Source organism: Mandrillus leucophaeus, unplaced genomic scaffold (genome assembly GCF_000951045.1).
Source record: "Mandrillus leucophaeus isolate KB7577 unplaced genomic scaffold, Mleu.le_1.0 Scaffold392, whole genome shotgun sequence".
Taxonomy (NCBI): Eukaryota; Metazoa; Chordata; class Mammalia; order Primates; family Cercopithecidae; genus Mandrillus; species Mandrillus leucophaeus.
The window spans coordinates 1,383,866-1,402,270 of NW_012104165.1; the positions used below are offsets into that span (position 1 = coordinate 1,383,866).

At 41.2% G+C, this 18,405-nt stretch overlaps 1 protein-coding gene across 1 annotated transcript in view; it reads right to left on the minus strand.

Annotated features, from left to right (window-relative positions):
* Positions 1 to 9,036, minus strand: part of ZSCAN31 (zinc finger and SCAN domain containing 31) — a 10,110-nt gene extending 1,074 nt beyond the window's left edge. The window contains exons 1-4 of the mRNA XM_011991264.1: positions 8,958 to 9,036; positions 2,849 to 3,260; positions 2,004 to 2,154; positions 659 to 1,477 (exon numbers count right to left, since the gene is read on the minus strand). Of these exons, the coding sequence (XP_011846654.1) occupies positions 789 to 1,477; positions 2,004 to 2,154; positions 2,849 to 3,229 (1,221 nt within the window). The 5' untranslated portion in view covers positions 3,230 to 3,260; positions 8,958 to 9,036 and the 3' untranslated portion in view covers positions 659 to 788. The remainder of the gene's footprint in view (positions 1 to 658; positions 1,478 to 2,003; positions 2,155 to 2,848; positions 3,261 to 8,957) is intronic.
* Positions 9,037 to 18,405: the final 9,369 nt, after the last annotated feature.

Here is an 18,405-nt window from a genome sequence, read left to right on the forward strand (position 1 = left end):
TGTGTGTGTGTGTGTGTGTGTGTGTGTGTTCAGTACAGACGTGGTTTCACCATGTTAGCCAGGATAGTCTCGATCTCCTGATCTCGTGATCCGCCGGCCTTGGCCTCCCAAAGTGGTGGGATTACAGGCGTGAGCCACCGCCTGTAATCACCTGGCTGAGACATAGATTTCTAAACCATTAAAACTACAGGTTTTATACCATGGATAATGCTGCTTACAGAAGCTATCTATCACATTCCTAGGGGAGACCATAGCAATGATTTCCTGTGGGAATGTGGACAATTCTTATTCCCAAAAACCTTATGTTTGTTTAAAACGTCACTCTTACAGAAAAAGATGCACCTCTGAATATCCTTTGATCTTAGCCAATCTTTTTTAAAAAAGTATACATAGATACTGGTCTTTTAGAATTGTTCAATGCTCAGTATTGCTCAAAAACAGCCCCTCCATAACAATTTATTTTCAGATAAGATTTGGTCCCTTTAAAGGAAATCATTAGAAATGGACCAAAGGATACGGAATAAGAAGGCCACCCAGCAACCCCCTACAATCACAGTCATCCACACAGGAGGCACCAACACCTGGTTTGTAGACAAGTGGTTCACTGCAATGCAAAATAAATTTTATATGAACAGAATAAGCCACTTGAAAATCTTACTTTCCAAGATGGCCCCATTTAGGGGTCTGAGGGTCCACAGAATTAGTCTAGTTCTGCTGGAACAGTACAGATTCTAAAATGCCTAATAAGGTTGCAATGATGACTGAAGGCTTTTCCAAACTCATCACACTCATGTTCTCTCTCCAGTGTGGATTTTCTGATGTTTCTTAAGAAGGGTCCGCTTACTAAAGAGTTTACTGCACTGACTGCACTGATAGGGTTTCTCACCAGTGTGGACTCGGAGATGCTGGAAAAGCCCTGCATTCTGAATGAAGGCTTTGCCACACTCACGACACTGATAGCGCTTCTCTCCAGTGTGTATCCTCTGATGCTGAACAAGGCATGAGCTGAGAAGGAAAGCCTTTCCACACACTTTGCATTCATATGGTTTTTCCCCTGTGTGGATTCTTCTGTGTCTAGTGAGGCCATTGCTGGCACTGAAGGCTTTCCCACACTCCTTACACTGATAGGGTTTCTCTCCAGTGTGGCTCCGCCGATGTTCATTCAGGCTTGACCTCCGGCTGAAGGCCTTCCCACATTCTTCACATTCATATGGCTTCTCCCCAGTGTGGATTCTCTGGTGCTCAATGAGTACTGAACTCTTAGTGAAGCTTTTCCCACATTCATTGCACCTGTGGCGTCTCTCTGCAGTGGAATGTCCCTGCTGCTTTTCTGCCCTGCTGTCTTGTTTATAAGTTTCTCTGTACTTAGAATCCAAAGATATGTCTCTTTGGAGTCTGCTATCCTGCAAATGTTCCATTTCTTTTAAGATTTCTTGCTTTGATGCCAACTCCTGGTTCTCAGGTATACTTTCACCATCTGGAATAATAAGTGGACCAAACAATGTAATCTCTTTCCTTTATGAAAGAACACAATCATAGGATGGAAATAGAAAGATCCATATCAAACAGACATGTTCTAGGAATGAAGAACTGCCAGTTAAGGAGGGGATTGGGTTAAACAGGGATGTTTAAGCTAGTAGAGTAAGGTCATCAGCACTGCTGAAATGGCTGGAGGGAGCACCCAGAGGCTCCCAGAGAGGATGCACATAAGCAGGCACTATATTATATTCATTACAAGGCAGGCACTGTTCTAAGTGTTTTACATAGGTTAATTTATTAAATCTCAAATGACTCTGTGACTGACGTGCTATGATTATCTCCACTTAAAATATGCATAAACTGAAGACACCAGGAGGTTACCTGACTTGTCCATTGTCACAGAGTTATTAAATGCAGCGTTTAAATTCCAACCCAGGCAATTTAGCCCCCAAGTCCACAGTCTTAACTATTGCCCTATATAGACGCGCCAGAGATCTCCTGAAAGGACCTGTCAAAATCCTTACCTTGTTCTCGAAATTGGTGGAGGCGAAAAGATTCATATTTGAGCTGTGTCACCATAGGCTGAAGCTGGATGTCTGTTGGTTCCTGCTTGACCTTCAGATGTTCCACCTCCTCCGAGAGCACTTCAGAATGTCCATGTTCATGGTCTAGAGCCTGAAGGCAGGTAGGCACATTTCGTTCATAAGAGGGGGATTATAGGAGTCCAAGCTAATATGAAATGAAAGATATCACATGGAACTATATGAAGCATTTTCTAGAGAGATGTCACAGTGGAAGGACCAGAGTTTAATTCCATACCCAAAAGCAAAACAGGGAAGAGTGGCCCAATTTAGTTTGGTGGTTTAAAATAAATCCACCAGGTAGAATCGAACTGCCCATCCCCAGCCTCCTGAATGTGGGCTATACTTGATAGCTCAACTCTACTGAATAGAAAGTGAGGCAGAAGAGATGGTATATAACTTCTGAGTCATAAAAAGCACTGTGGCTTTTTCCGTTCTCTCTCTTTCTCTCCTTCTTCCCTCTGGAGGAAGCCAGCTGACATGTTGTGAGGGCACTCAAGCAGCCCCATGAAGAAAACCAACATGGTAAAGAACTAAGACCTCCTGCCAATAGCCGGTGAGTAGCTGAGGCCCCCTACCAACAACTGTACCAGTGAACCATCTCGGAAGTGGATCCACCTACCTGAATCTTGTCTTCAGATGACTGTAGTCTTGGCCATTAAGGTTTAGGGGTAATTTGTTACACAACAGAGAACTAATACATATAGCTATAGCCAACCAACCTGTGTCACCAAACCCCACCTTTCATTTAGTATTTAATGTCTAGAAGTCCATCTTTGTCCTCTCACCTGGTTCCCTGGCTCACTAAGCTCTTGTTCCAGATCTTCGACTATAGCCACAGCCTCCTCCCCACTCTCTGGATGGTGCTCCCGCACCCAGGCCTGGAGCTCCTGAGGCAGGATAGTCAGGAACTGCTCCAGCACCAGCAGCTCCAAGATTTGCTCTTTGGTGTGGATTTCTGGCCTTAGCCACTGACGACAAAGTTCTCGGAGCCGGCTCAGAGCTTCTCGGGGACCAGGAGTCTCTTGGTAACAAAACTGCCTAAAAAGTTGTCGGGAGGCTTCTTGGCCAGAAAAGTTGTTCACTTGAAGGTGGGCTTCTTGATCCCAGGTAGGGTCTTCCTCCACTTTCACAATCTTAAGATCGTACTGTTCCTCTGTTGAAGCCATTCCTGGGGTTAATTTAGAAGGCTTACTCTGGCTTTAGGTGAAAGGATAACTGTGATTTAAAATTTTCTGATTTAATCTTCCTTAGAAGACACCTGATGATAGAGCATTATATATTAATGGAAATAAATCATAAAGTAGTGGGGAAAAAAGCAAAGTATGGAAATATGAATGGTATTCTATCATTTATGTTAATACAATGTATATATAGTTACTGACTTACATATGTTTAGCAACTGGGAAAAGGTTATTCCAGAGTACGTTAATGGCCTCAAGTCTTCCCCCTTCCCTGTAGCCATGTATTAATATTTTGCAGTGCCCTTCCATTGTGACACTGAATTCAACAATATGACTTGATTTTGCCAATGATATTAGCAAATGTGATGCATGCAGAGGTTTGAACAGTACTTGTATAACTGGGTTTGCTTACTCTTGCCCTCTGAAATTGCCAGAAGAAGGATATTTTTTCAGATGATAAGAGACATGTAGGACAGAGCCAGATCACCCCAGTGGAGTAGATGAGACCATCCTAGATTAGTTGACAGCCAGCTAACTGCCAGACATGTGAGCAGGCCTAGCCTGAGGTCTGCAGAGCTGCTGAATGCAGATGTATAAATAGGGCCTGCCCATCCTAGGTAAGCTATGCCCCATATACTCACGTGCTATACATAAGTTTATCACTATATGCCACTCATGTTTTGTGGCTATTTATTATACCACATTATTATGGCAACAGATAACTGATATAGAAGGGTGAACCTCTGGGAAGGAAAATTAGGTAACTGTGGAATAAAAAAGCAAGAGATATTTACTTTTTGAGCACAGACATGATGCTAAAAGGAAATGCTCATTGCAGCATTTCATATTTCAGATTTTCAGATTAGGGATCTGTTAAGTCTAATGCAAATATTCCAAAATCCAGAAAAATCTGAAATCCAAAATACTCTGATCCCAGGGGTTTTGGATAAGGGATACTCAGTCTGTAGAAGTGATTTAAAGGCCTGGGCAATATATTTATATGGTAGATCTAGGAGGAGAACAGGATATATAAAACTAGCTATAATATCAGATGATTAATGCTGTAATAGAGGCCTCGCCAGAATATTCAGGGAGTAAAGAATAGAAAAAATAATTTCTGACTGGGTATGGAACATTGAAAGAATATGACTTAGGGGCAAGTACATTTGAATTAGGCTAAAATCATGAACAGGAATTTATCAGGCAGAGAAAGGAAGGGATCCGCCATCATAAATCAAGCAAACAACATGAGGAAAGGTATTTAAGGGCACACACAATGGCGATAAGGACAGGCAAAGCTGAACTATAGAATATGGGTTGTGGGTAAAAATGTGAGAGATGAGGTTAAAAAGATGCATTATAGGGGACAGAAAATGGCCTTCAACTCTAGGCTGAGACGTTAGACTTTACTATATGGAACACTGAGAGGCAAGGCTTTTATTTCATTGTCATGGTGTTAGATCTGTATTTTAAAAAAATATTGAGTAAGATTCAGGATGGAAATGGTAAGAATATGTTGCAGCGTTGTGGCCTTTTAAGTTGGGGAGTTTAATGGTAGTTACACTGATACAATGTTGACTTTAGTGGTGTAATTTAAGTTTTATCTGACTTTTGCCCAATGCTAATGGAATCATTAAGGTCTGAGAGCACTTGGAAGTTTTTCAGTTACACTTTATTGGGTGAAAATGCATTTATTCCATTCATTCATATATCATGTGTCTGTTAGGTGTCTGGAATAGTGTTGAGGTGCTTAGTTCAAAATGGTGAAAGGAAAGGTCCCTACCTTTATGGTATTTACCGTGGGAAAGACAGACCTTAATAAAATATTCACATAAAATTATGTTATAGAATTGAGAATTTGAAGAGTTACAAAGACCATGGCATTTATTCTTTGTCAATGTCCAAGGCGATATGTATATCTTTTTACTCCTTACTGTATTATCTGGTAATTTGGTTTGTTGAGTCTTCAGTTCAGGAAGACTGAAAGTCTGACAGTTTCTAATTATGAATTTGTATTGGATTCCATTATTATTAAACATGTAGCTTCTCATGGCCTTAGGTTTATAGTCAAAAATTGTTCTGCAAATATGGGTTCTGCACTTTAATGCTATTGAGAAACCATGGAGATACAGCTGGCTCTTTTTATTTTGTTTTTTTGTTTTCTGGATCACTACAGGCAATCTCTCACATACCCAAAGCCACAGGTGGAGTATTCCTCCATCAGTTGTATTCTTCTCCCCACAATTGGTGCTTAGGATTTACCTCCTGGTCTTATGCCACCATGAACTGTCTTTATCCTTAATGCATAGCACAGTGCCTGGCCCACTGTCAGTGCTCCAGAAATGTTTTCCAGGCAAATAAATATATTCTCCCCTCCTATATCCCCTTTCACTTCATCAAGCCATGGTAAGGACAGGGAAGGGAACACAGAAGAGAAAATACACTCTTTATTCTTGTCCCCCAAACCACCCCTGTTCCCAGGATGTATATGCATTACCCTATGTTCCCCAGTCCTCCCATCTCTTCCTATCTCCTCTCCCAAACGGCTACAGATTACAGACACTTCTTATTTTTAAAATGCCTAGAGGACTTACAAGTCTGGACTTGCCACAAAATTATGAATGCATCTTCAATGTTTTGTTTACCTGATTTATTTGATTAAATGCAAATTTGGTGTCATCTGATATCCTAGCAGGGAACAAATACTTGACAGACATCTGACAAATTAAATGGAATAAGCTATTTAAAATCATCTTTAGTGAAGCACTGCAGTACAGTGAATAATGTTCATATCCTGTGACCTCTCTAAGCAGTAATGATCATAGTACTCCTCTTATAAGTGTTGTGATTATACAAGGTAATGCATATAAAAAGCTTAGCACAGCACCTGGCCCATAGCAATTATTACATAAATATCAATGAGCAGGTATTATTAGTAAAGTAGTATTAGTAAATTGAATATATTCATAGAGGAAATAAACCCAATAAAATAAAATATTGACGTCATGTGTTAATACTCAGTGGACAGTTGAAAATACTAGAAGAAATATTCCAGAAAATCCAGGACAGACAGTGACCAGTGGTGACCTCCCATTTGTGTACTGAAGCCCATCTCTAGATCCCACCAAGGGTATCCCCCTGAACATCCCAACAACAGCTCAAAAGCAACATTAAAAATCAGATTCATTTTTCCAGGGTGATATGAAACAGGCCAATTTATGACTAATTACCAATTCACTCCAAACATTTGGCATTGGAAGATGATATATAAAAGGGGATAAAGAAAAAGATATGGCCAGCTACAAATACAAGACAAAAATCTCAGTGGACCAGAAACAGAAACACAGAGTAGTTAGTGGAGTTGATGCTGTGGGCTAACTGACTTGACTGCAGAAACAGTCAAAGACATCCTAGAATTCAACTCCTGCAGGATTAAATGTGGTATGTCTCAGCTTGTAGGGAACCAGGCTCACTGTTTCATGCCAGGGCATGAAAGGGGGATAAAAAAATAAAAGGCAGTTGACTGCTGACTCAACTTATGACTTTATCAGCAACTAAGGCTCAGGAGGCAAGGGACAAGGAGAGACTCATTACTAGTAACTGATCCATTTACTTGCTCATTTAGTCAATAAATGTTCATTGAGCACCCATAACATACCAGGTACTTGGCTGGGCACTAGGGCTACAATGGTGAAAAAGATGGGACCAGGCCCTGTTTTGCTGAAGTATATATTTTAACAGGGAAGACAAACTGAAAATAAAAGCAACAACAAAAATAAGTAAGGAGGCAAATAAAATAATTATGAGTTGTGATGATTACTTTGAGGAAAATAAACAAGGCACTGAGTTACCAAATACATGTAGCCTATTTAGATGAGGTGGTGGGAGGTGACGTAACATTTAAGCTGAGCCCTTAAGTGCAAAAGAAGTGAGCCATACAGAGTAGGGATGAGGGAGGGGAAGAGCACTCTGGACTATCCAAAGGCCCTGAGGAAGTGCATGCTGCCATCAAAGACAGGAGAGGAGGCTGGAGTGTCTACAGTCATGTGGGAGAAGAGTGGCAAAATATTAGGCTGGCAAGACAAGCAGGAGTCAGATCATGTAGGGCATAGGAGTTAGGATTTTATAAATGCAATAGAGAAACCACTGAAGGCTTTAAGAAAGGAAGTGACAAGGCTGAATTATGTACTGAGAAGCTCTGCTACTGGATGGAGAATGAGCTGAGGGAATGAGGGTAGAGGCAGGAGTGGAAGAAGAAAGCAAGAGTAGAAGCAGAAGAGGCAAAAGTTGAAAAAAGGGTAAAGTGGAGGGGGTGAAGGCTATTGCACTGAATCTGGAAAGACTTCCACTTAGTTTAGATGTTACTGTACACATGAAAGGAGAAACAGCTTAACCTTTGTAAAAGCAGTTCAGTCACTGGACAATCAATTTATGGAGCTGTGCTAAGAGCTGGGAATACACAGGTGTTTATAGCTCATGAGGATATAATTACAATACAATAAAATAAAAGCCATAATTTGAAAAATGTATACAAGGTATACTCCTGGAGGAAGTGGGAGAGCTCATCCTAAATACAAGATTAAGTTTCTATGCATTGCCTGTAATCCACAAAGGAGTTCATTAATCCGTAAGTGTCTATGAGGTGTCAGACAGCAAAGAGTGAAACAGTGCAGAGTTTGATGTGTCCCCATTGTCCTTCACTGAAATAAAAACATGGCAGAAAGAGCATAAAAGAGAATGTTTTCATTCGTGAGAACGTTATCTCACATCAGCATAATTAGCAACAGCAACAAAGAGATCATGTAAATCACAAATCATCTGTGTTGTAAAATACATCCCAAAGGATAACCAAGTACGATGACAAGAAAACAGAGGAAGAACTTAGATATCATGAGGAAACAGTCAAATCAAAAATTGGGGATGCACTACAGGAAGACTGGAAGAGCCTCCTTTTCAACAAGGCAATGGGATGGGAGGAAGGGAGGCAATGGGATGGGAGGAAGGGAGGCAAAGGGTAAAATTGCCCTAGATTAAGACTTAACTACATGCAGTGAGTGGTCTATGATTGGATGCTAGTTGGTACAAACAGGTGTAAAAGACATCTGTGGAACAACAGGGGGTGGAGGGATTTAAGCATGAACTAGGTGTTAGGTGAAGCGCCTACACTTAGTTGGGTGTGCTAATAATATTGTGGCTATGTAGGGAAATGTCCCTAATTTTTAGAGATGCATTAGAAACTAGAGGTGACAAGTTATGAGGTTTGTGGTTTTACAATATTTAAAGAAAACATTATATGCGACAAACATTGCATAATGTTGACTTATTAAAAAAAGTTACGTGTATATAGGAAATAAGGCTTTTGAATAAGGCTTTTGACAGGGAGCGAAGTCCACCCCTTCTCTACCTCTCGACCTCGGTTTCGCTGCTAAAGCTCCGCCCTCTCTAGGGGTCTCTCCCACCACCCTGTGAAAGGAGCTACCTAGCTTGCCTTAAGTAGATAGCAAGGGAAGGGTCCCTGGAGAGCCCGCCCTCGTCCATGGGTCAGTGTCTCATCTCCACATAGCATAAAACGCAGCCTGGGAAAAAATTCACGTTGCAGACACCGATAAGGGAACTAGCACAGGGTGTTGTGCCTATAGATATGCCCACGGCTGCACAGATAGAAAAACCTCGGGCCGTTTGGATAAAAACTTGCACAGAACCTCCAGCTCACTCAGATAAGAGAACAAGGCCTGGCACAGAAATGCCTTTGTCCTTTGTATAGTCAGCAGGTTCCCAGGAAAAGTTTCTTCTCCTTTGTGGGTATGGGCACGGTGGGCTCTGGTAGGTTCCGGCGGGAGCTCTACTTTCTTTCATTAGCACGATAAGCCCAGCCTCTATGAATCATCGCCTCAGCCCCTGATTGGTCCGGGCCAAGCTTTCACTTCAGATTCTGATAGGTCCTGGGCCAAGCTAAGCCGCATCTATGAATCATCATTTCAGCTCCTGATTGGTCCTGGGCCAAGCTCAGTCAAGCGTTCGCCAAGACAGCCCGCAGACTAAGCGCATTCTTCTTTCCAGTCCACAAAATCGTCAGAACGGGCCCCATAGTGGGTACTCCGGGTTGGGAACCTATCTCTGCTGGCAGAGAGCTTTTTCTTTTCGCTTATTAAACTTTCGCTCTAACCTCACCTTTTGTGTCTGCGCTCCTTAATCGTCTTGGAGGCAGGACAAAGAGCTCCGGACGTTATCTCAGACAAGGAAAGGCTGTTTAACCTTCAGGATCAGGGGCGGGACCTCCACCTACTCCACCGGGACTTCAGGCCAGTGAATGTGTAGGGGCGTGGGTCACGCCTGCGCAGACGTTCCCTCCCCGCCTACTTCGAGACACAGACCTGAAATGTTCCGGGAGCCTGGCGGGTCGCGACCAGGGACCAAGACTCACCTTCGGGGCACCGGGAAGCTACGGAACAGGTGGCGGGGCTGCAGCACCCCAATGACCGATCAACCGCAAAGGCCGGAAATGCGTCAGCCGTTCTGAGCCCACTGGCTGAAGCCAGGCAACTCTTTCCTTTCTAGGAATTCCAGAGGTGGCTGCATCTTGGTGACTCCCTTATTGCAAAAGCCGGGGCCAAAAATCCCAGCCTCACTGGTTACGAGGCGGAGAAATGCGGCGAGGGATTTCTATGGGGAGCGGCCCCCAGCATTTAGGAGCTAGATGGTCATCGAGACGCAAAACATTAGAGCTGGAAGGTGTTAGGAAGATATAAAGGAAGAGAGCGAGTAACAGGAGGCAATTCCACGGCCAAACAGGTTTATTCACAGGAATAAGCCTGCGAAGAGTTCCAGTCAGGAATCTGGCTGATACTCTGATCGCTTACAAGCTGAGGCTTTTATAATAAACTTCCTATTGGGGAGGGGTTGGGGAAGTGCTGGCCAGTTGGAACTGTTTGCAGACTTTCCAACTGGGGACAGATGTGGTTAGGGTCATTGGGCTCTGTTGCGGTTAGGGCTGTTATGCTCTGTTGAAGCTGAGGGCAGGGTTAGCATTTGCTTTGTTTCTTGAGAACACAGTCATCAAGGTTGTAAAATGGCATCACTATTGTTAGTCCTCACAGAAGAGACTTCATACTTTTTCTGTCTCTAATACTTACCTATGCTTCTCCTAGTCTGTCCACTTCCTCTGGTCTCTTTGACATCACAAAGGGGAGATGGTAATGGTGGGGACGAGAATACAGAGTTGTTTTTGTTGTGGTCTTGTTATTTTGTTTTTTACTCTCAAACCTCTGTCTTCTGGAATCCCAAAGTCTAGAAGAAGAGCGTGTAAACAAGTAACTGCGTAAAACTGATGCATGTGAAATGAAGTAAAATAAAATCAGTGCTTGTAAATCGATGAGGATAGTCTCTGGAACATATAAAATGCTAAGTACGTATGTAGGAAATAAATGTATGCATTAGTTTGAATTCGTGGCATGGAAGAGAGAGGAAGACTAATGGGGCAAAACAAGAAGCAGCAGGAATCTGCCAGTGTGCACTGGAAAAGGAGCAAAGGAAATAAATTTCTGGGAGAGAGAATCAAATGTACAAAAGCAGAACTGGGGTGAGATCCTTTGGTACATCCACAGAACTGGGCTGATCAGCATGACTGGAGAGTGGAATATGTGGCAGGGGCACCAGCTCTTACTTTTTTTGGATCCCTAACCAAGGAATTTGAGCAATCTGATCAAATTTACATCTAGAAATGTTACATTGGCAGCCATGTGGGGATGGACTGTAAGGAAATGAGTCTACAATCAGGGAGACTAGCTAGGAGACTACTACAAGAATCCAGGGTAGAGAGAGTGAGGGCCTGAATCAAGGCAGTAGCAATAGAAATCGAGAAGACAGATAATACATGTTAAGAGGTTGAATTGATTTTTTACAATTCATTCATTCCATGTATAGGAAATCCATATATAGATTTCCATTGAATGCTATCTTTGTGCCAAGGGCTTGCTGGATATAATAATGAAGGACACAAGGTCCTCATCCTCATGGGGTTTATAATGTAATGAGGAATACAGACAGAGGGAGATCCAGTTTATACAATTCAAGAGACCCTACTTGAGAAAAAGAATTCAAAATTACAAGTACAAACATAGGTATGAAAATGGAGATTTAGGTCAGGTGTAATAGCTCACACCTGTAATCCCAACACTTTGGGAGGCCAAGATAGGAAGATCTCTTGAGTCCAGGAGTTCAAGACAAGCCTGGGTGACATAGTAAGACTCTGTCTCTACAAAAAATAAAAAATATTAGCCAGGCACAGTGACTCATGCTATTAGTCTCAGCTACTGGGGAGGCTGGGCAGGGAGAATCAGCAGTTGTAGTAGCCATGATCATGCCACTCCACTCTAGCTTGAGTGACAGACTGAGACACAGTCTCCAAAATTAAAAATATATATATAAATAAAAAAAAAAGAAAAGAAAGAAGGAAAAAGAAAAAAAAATGGAGATTTAGCATGGAAAATGGGCCAGGCATGGTGGTTCACGCCTGTAATCCTAGCACATTGGGAGACTGAGGCAGGCAGATTGCATTAGCTCAGGAGTTCAAGACCAGCCTGGGCAACATGGTGAAACCCCATCTCTACCAAAAATACAAAAATTAGCCAGGCATGGTGGCACATGCCTGTGGGTCTGAGGTGGGAGGATTGTTTGAGCCTGGGAGGTGGAGGTTGCAGTGAGCTGAGATTGTGCCACTGCACTCCAGCATGGGTGACAGAGTGACACCCTATCTCAAAAAATAATAATAATAAATAATAAAAATAGAATGGAAAATACATTCTTTATATCACATTACAATTTTTTTTTTGAGATGGGGTCTCATTCTGTCAACCAAGCTGGGGTGCAGTGGTGTGAGCATAGCTCACTGCAGCCTCAAACTCCTGGGCTCAAGCAATTCTCTTGCTTCTGCCTCCTAAAGTGCTGGGATTAAAGGTGTGAGCTGCTGTCACCACACTCGGCCATACTACAGATTTTAAAGTCTCCCAACCATCACAAACAAATATCAGAAAAATAACAAAATATTTTTATTATTTAACTGCCTGACACCTATAGTAACTCTCCCCTAATTTGTTGGCTTTATGTTCTTGGACTGCTTCTTCATACGTTAATTTCATAATTTAAATTTTTCTAGAAAGAATAAAAAGTTAATGTAGCCTTTCCTCTAGCATAGTTGATCAAAAGCTTTTTAAAATTGTTGACATTTGAGTAAACTTCTATCAAGTTTCTTTCAATTATGACCTACAAGATTTCAGGACATTAAAATTTTTTTATGTGGGGACTAATCTGAGAATCTCTGTGTTGATGACACATTAACTAGTTGGTCTTAGATGTCCTCATTGCCAATGGCATATTATGTTGTTTTTGTCAATATCGGTATTTTGTGTCAAATGTGCAAGAAATTTAAATCTCTTTTCAATGTGTTCAGTGATTCACTTTTCTTCACTAGAGAATTAATCCAAGAGCCTATTTTTTACCATATTCAAAGTTTAGCTTTTTTTCTTAATGAGTTGCTGATTTCATATAATTTGACATTGTTTCTTTTGTTATAATTTGCTTCCTGATGTCAGAATAATTTCCATTGATTTTATTATCTTTCTTTTGTTTCTCATTCCATGAACTTTTTTGGCAGGGGGTGGGGAAGGAGTCTTGCTCTATTTCCCAGGATGGAGTGCAGTGTCTCGATCTCAGCTCATTGCAACCTCTGCCTCCCGGGTTCAAGCGATTCTCATACCTTGAGTATCTGGGATTACAGGCATGTGCCACCACGCCCAGTTAATTTTGTATTTTTAGTAGAGACAGGGTTTTGCCATGTTGGCCAGGCTGGTCTCAAACTCCTGACCTCAGGTGATCTGCCCACCTTGGCCTTCCAATGTGCTGGGATTACAGGCATGAGCCACCATGCCCAGCCTCCATTAATTTTTAAATTTAAATTTGCTCTCAGTTCTTTAATAAATTATTTCATTTTGTAATTTAGCATTTATTGCTTAAATCATGCCAAAATATCTTTTCAAATTGTAGTTAAAATGATTTATTTCTAAGATAGTGTCCTCTTACCAGATGCTAAAATTCTCTGTTGTTATTTCAGTGCCACTCAACAAGAGAAAAATAAGAGATGGGGAGTCAGAAATGGAAACAAACGAACAGTGGTTTAAACACCCGTTGCTAAAATATCCATTTTTTCCCGTCAAATTTTGCAAGTTTATGAACCATGTAAACACATTGCTAGGTATCATTCCAGGCCAGGGCATTTGAAGAAACATGCAAATGTAGAGTCACTTATGCTTTATAGACTTAAAAATAAACCCATTTCTGAATAAGTAAGTGCTGCAGTAGAAATAGACAGGAATCTGATGACTGTTACAGTAATTACAGTACCCATCTTTAATTTATCACAGCCTAATTGGAAATAATATTGTATCACTTCAAATTTTAGTCTTAGTTGCATATTTAACACTTTCCATTTCACATATAGACAGAAACTTACAACACTATTATTCTTTTGCTCTTGCCCATTGATATGGTTTCGCTGTGTCCCTACCCAAATGTCATCTTGAATTGTAGTTCCCATAATCCCTACATGTGGTGGGAGGGGCCCAGTGGGAGGTAATTGAATCATGGGGTGGTTTTCTCCGTGCTATTCTCATGATACTAAGGTCTCATGAGATCTGAGGTTTTATAAGGAGTTTTCCCCTTCACTCTGTTCTCTTCTCTCTCCTGCCACCATGTGAAGAAGATGTTGCTTCTCCTGCCATGATTGTAAGTTTCCTGAGGTCTCCCCAGCCATGCAGAACTGTGAGTCAATTAAACCTCCTTTCTTTATAAATTACCTGGTCTTGGGTATTTCTTCATAGCAGCATGATAACAGACTAATACACCCATCTTTTGTAGTACTATTCTTATATATTTTACTTCTCTGTATGTTGTAACTGCCAGCTTAAAATGATACTATTTTTGCTTTAAATGATCCCTTGTTTTTTAAAATTAACTAAAAAGCAAGGCTTTTATATTCACATACATATTCACCATTCTGATGCTCTTCATTCCTTCTTGTAGATCTGAGTTTCCAGCCTCACCTCCCTCCAGTCTGAAGATTTTTTGTTTTTCTTTAGGGTTTGGTTTTGGTTTGGTTTGGTTGGTTGGTTTTCCATGCAGGTGCAAGTCTTCTGGAGAAGTATTTTTCAGTTTTCATTTAATAGAAAATGTCTTTATTTCACTCTTATTTTTGAAGGACATTTCCACTGGATTTAAAATTCTGGGTTAGGAGTGACATCAGAAAGATGGCAGAATTGGAAGTACTAGCCCTGTTCCCCTACAGAAATGCTGATTAACAATTATATATGGATCAACATATCCTTATGAGAATTCTAGAATCAAGTTAAAAAGTTGCAGTACCCCAGGTGAGCTAAAAGCCAAAACTGCTACATTGAAATGGGTAAGAAGTACAATTTCACTTTACACAATGTCTTAGTCCAGTCAGGCTGCTATAACAAAATACCTTAAACTGAGTAATTTATAAACAACAGAAATTCATTGCTCACAGTTCCGAAGGCTGAGAAGTCCAAGGTCAAGGCAATAGCAGATTTGGCATAGAGTGAAAACTTTTCTCTACTTTATAGATATGGTGCGTTCTATGTGTCCTGTTTTGGTAGATGGGGCAAATAGGCTCCCTCTAGCCTTTTCTTATAAGGGCACTAACCCCATTCATGAGGGCAGAACTCTCATTACCTAATCACTCCCAAGTCCTCACCTTTTAATGCCATCACCTTGGGGGTAGGTTTAAATGTAAGAATTTTGGGGGAACACAAACTTCAGACCATAGGGGTCATGTCAGCCCTTCCCCCAAGTGGGCACAGCTCAGAGCTAGGTGACAATGTCCTGGCTTATGAATTCTTTCTTGGGAGAAAGAAAAAATTGGAGCATGCATCCTCTGTTCTGGCTCTTTGGAGGGTGGCCCAAGGGACTGGTTTCTATCTTACCTCATTCGGAGAGCTGAGGGAACTGTCATAGTTTGGATGCCTGGGAGCCACTAAAAACAAAGAAGAGTTGGGGTAGCTTATGAGCTGCATAAATAACCCTGAGAAATAGCATGGGCAAAAGAATGATCAGGGCCTTGCATTGTTGGCATATACTGTAAGATGTGTCGGAACACAAAAGGCCCTAGAAAGAATGTTCTACTAATATTTTTTTTAGAATTTAAGTAGAAAACGTATTTATAATGACTTTGAAATGGTAGAGCTGTTTTTGAGGACCACAGATGCGTTGGAAGAAAGCAATGGAATTGGGTGATTATGAATGTAAGGCGAAGTGAAAAATTCAGAGACATTCCTGGTACCATATAAAGAGTCTCCTTCAGCCACAGGGCAGCAAAGGCTGAGGATCAGGCCTGGGTCTCGGCTGAATGTGTAGCAGAGCTTGAGAAAAGATGTCACATCCAGCAGGCTTGCTACGCTAATGCCAGAGAGCTAATTGGAAAGAAATGGAACTCTACAATTGAGGATACGGGTATCTAGGCCAAAGCACTAAAAAGTCTTGACTCCTCAGATTCTCCTGAACCCTATGGACCTTCAAAAGTATCCCATTCCTCCCTAGTGTTCTCTACTTGCTTGAAGATGTGTGCCCGCTCAGAACACACCTTACCACCACAACTGGACACTACGTTAGTTCCTAGGGTTACATTACAGCAAAATCTGGCTAGATAAGTACTGGGTCTGCAAAGGGAGTAAAAACACTATCTACCAAAGTTGCTGTAGGACCTAGCCAACACGTAGTGTCAGAACCTAGGATCATACATATAGAATTGGATCCTAAGAGAGCTGGGTCAACAGGAATCTGATATATAAACTTGGATAAGAAAGAATGTATCAAGATAGAGACACTCTACTATGATTTAATATTCTGGCAAGGGCCCTGGGAGATGTTGCTTATATACAGATGAATATTATTTGATCCATAGTACCTTTTTAAAAAATCAAGGGTAAGTGATAAGGCTGAGGGCAACTATCATAATAAAAAGTCTCAAGTCCTTCTGCAGTTTTTGGACTAGAGCTAATTCTCAGAACTGGCTGTGTCCCCAAGAGGACAGACCATGTAGCACTAAACCAAATAGCATATGGAACATTTCCCCAAGTCTTCTACAGAAAGACTGCAGTCCAGGACATTTATTTAGTTAGATATATATTGGAGAAAGGAGGAATATCCAAAGCTTTTTAGGATGAACCTTTTACACAAAGTGTGAGTTGACATTGATACGCAGGTACCCAAAGTGTCATTGTGGCCTCCTGTTAGGATGTGGGCATATAGGGGCCAGATAAGAAATGAAGTTCTGGCCCAGATAAGGCTCATATTGGGTCAACAGACACTCTCTGCCTGCATTGGTCATTTCTCTCATTTCTGAATATAAAACAATATATATTACTCTCATTTCTGAATATAAAAATATGAACATACTTTAGAGTTGGAGTAACCCCACGTTGATCATTTGGGCTAGGGTTTATTATAGAATTATTGTACTGGAAAAAGCCAAGTGGTTGTTTCTGAAACTGCTACCCATTCCCCAACCAAGAGTACTCAGAAAAAAATTTTTGCATCTCAGTGGGAGTGGAAAGGTTAATAATCAATCTTAAAGATGAAAAGAATGCAAAGGTGGTAGACATGATTATCCCCCACCTTTATCTCACCAGCTCTCTACAAAGCCAGGCAGACTCTGAAGAATGACAGTTAACTACTGCAGACTCAACCAAGTAGTAGCCCCAGTTGCAGCTACAATGCTATATGCAGTATATTTTCTGTAACAGATTAATATGACTTCAGGTACATAATGTGTAGTCATTGATTTGGTAAATGCATTCTTTTCCATCCCTCTTAGAAAGGAGGAACAAAAGCATGAAAAGATACACAAAGGTTTCTATTTCTGGTTGTTTCCCAGGGGCTATGTTATCTCTCCTGCCCCCTATCATATTATAGTCAGAAGGGATGTGGACTAAAGGTACAATTCTAAGGGTGTTATATTGGTTCACTCTACTGATAATGTATTATTCAGACCACATGAGCAAAATGTGGTATGTTGGAGGTCTTGTTAGGATACATTTTCTACAGAAGCAGGGAAATATATTCAATTAAGATGTAAATGGAAAGGTAGGGCTGCCACAAAGGTTTTTTGGCCTCTTTTTTCTAAGACATCAGCGACAAAAGGAGTCACTACCCTGGCAGAAGTTAATGGTTCCAATATATCTTCAATGATATATTCTTCAATGAATAATTATTCTTCAATAATATTCTTCAATGAAGAATTATTATAATTCTATCAGATCCACCAAGATACCAGATTGGATGGGTCCAGCAACAGTGCCTCACAAGATGTGTGTGGTATGTTCAGCATTGGACATGTGCAGGACTAGAGGGCAAATAAGCTTTCTGAGTAGGTGGCCCACATGTTCCTGTCATCCATCTCAGCCGCACTAGCACCTATCTTTGAGCTCATCCTTGTGACTATAGGAGAGTGTGATAATTGTGTTTGGTGGAGTTTCCTTATGACTAATTGACAGAGGAGGAAAAATACTGAGTTTGGATTATTTGGGTTAAGTATCATGGTATGTTAGTAAAGGCTGAAAATGGATGGTGGCTATCTTAGAATTCCTCTCTGATGTGATCCTGGCATTAGTAGTCAAGGGAATTCCATCCAATGGGCAGAGTTTTGAATGGTACATCTAGTTAGGTGCAGTTAGTTATCTATATGGCTACAGGTAAAAATATATATAGTACATTTAGGGTAATGATGAATGTCATGTCTGGTTTTTAGGGAACTAGAAGAAAAAAGATTGGGCCAGACATGGTGGCTAACACCTGTAATCCCAGGACTTTGGAAGGCCAAGGAAGGTGGATCACTTGAGGTCAGGAACTCCAGATCAGCCTGGTCAACATGGTGAAACCAGTTCTCTACTAAAACTACAAAAAAAAAAAAAGAGAAAAAATTAGCCAGGCATGGTGGCATGTGCCTGTAGTCCCAGCTACACAGGGGGCTGAGGCAAAAGAACTGCTTGAACCTAGGAGGCGGTGGTTGCGGTGAGCTGAGATTGCACCACTGTACTCCAACCCGGGCAACACAGTGAAACTGTGTCTCAAAAAAAAAAAAAAAAAAA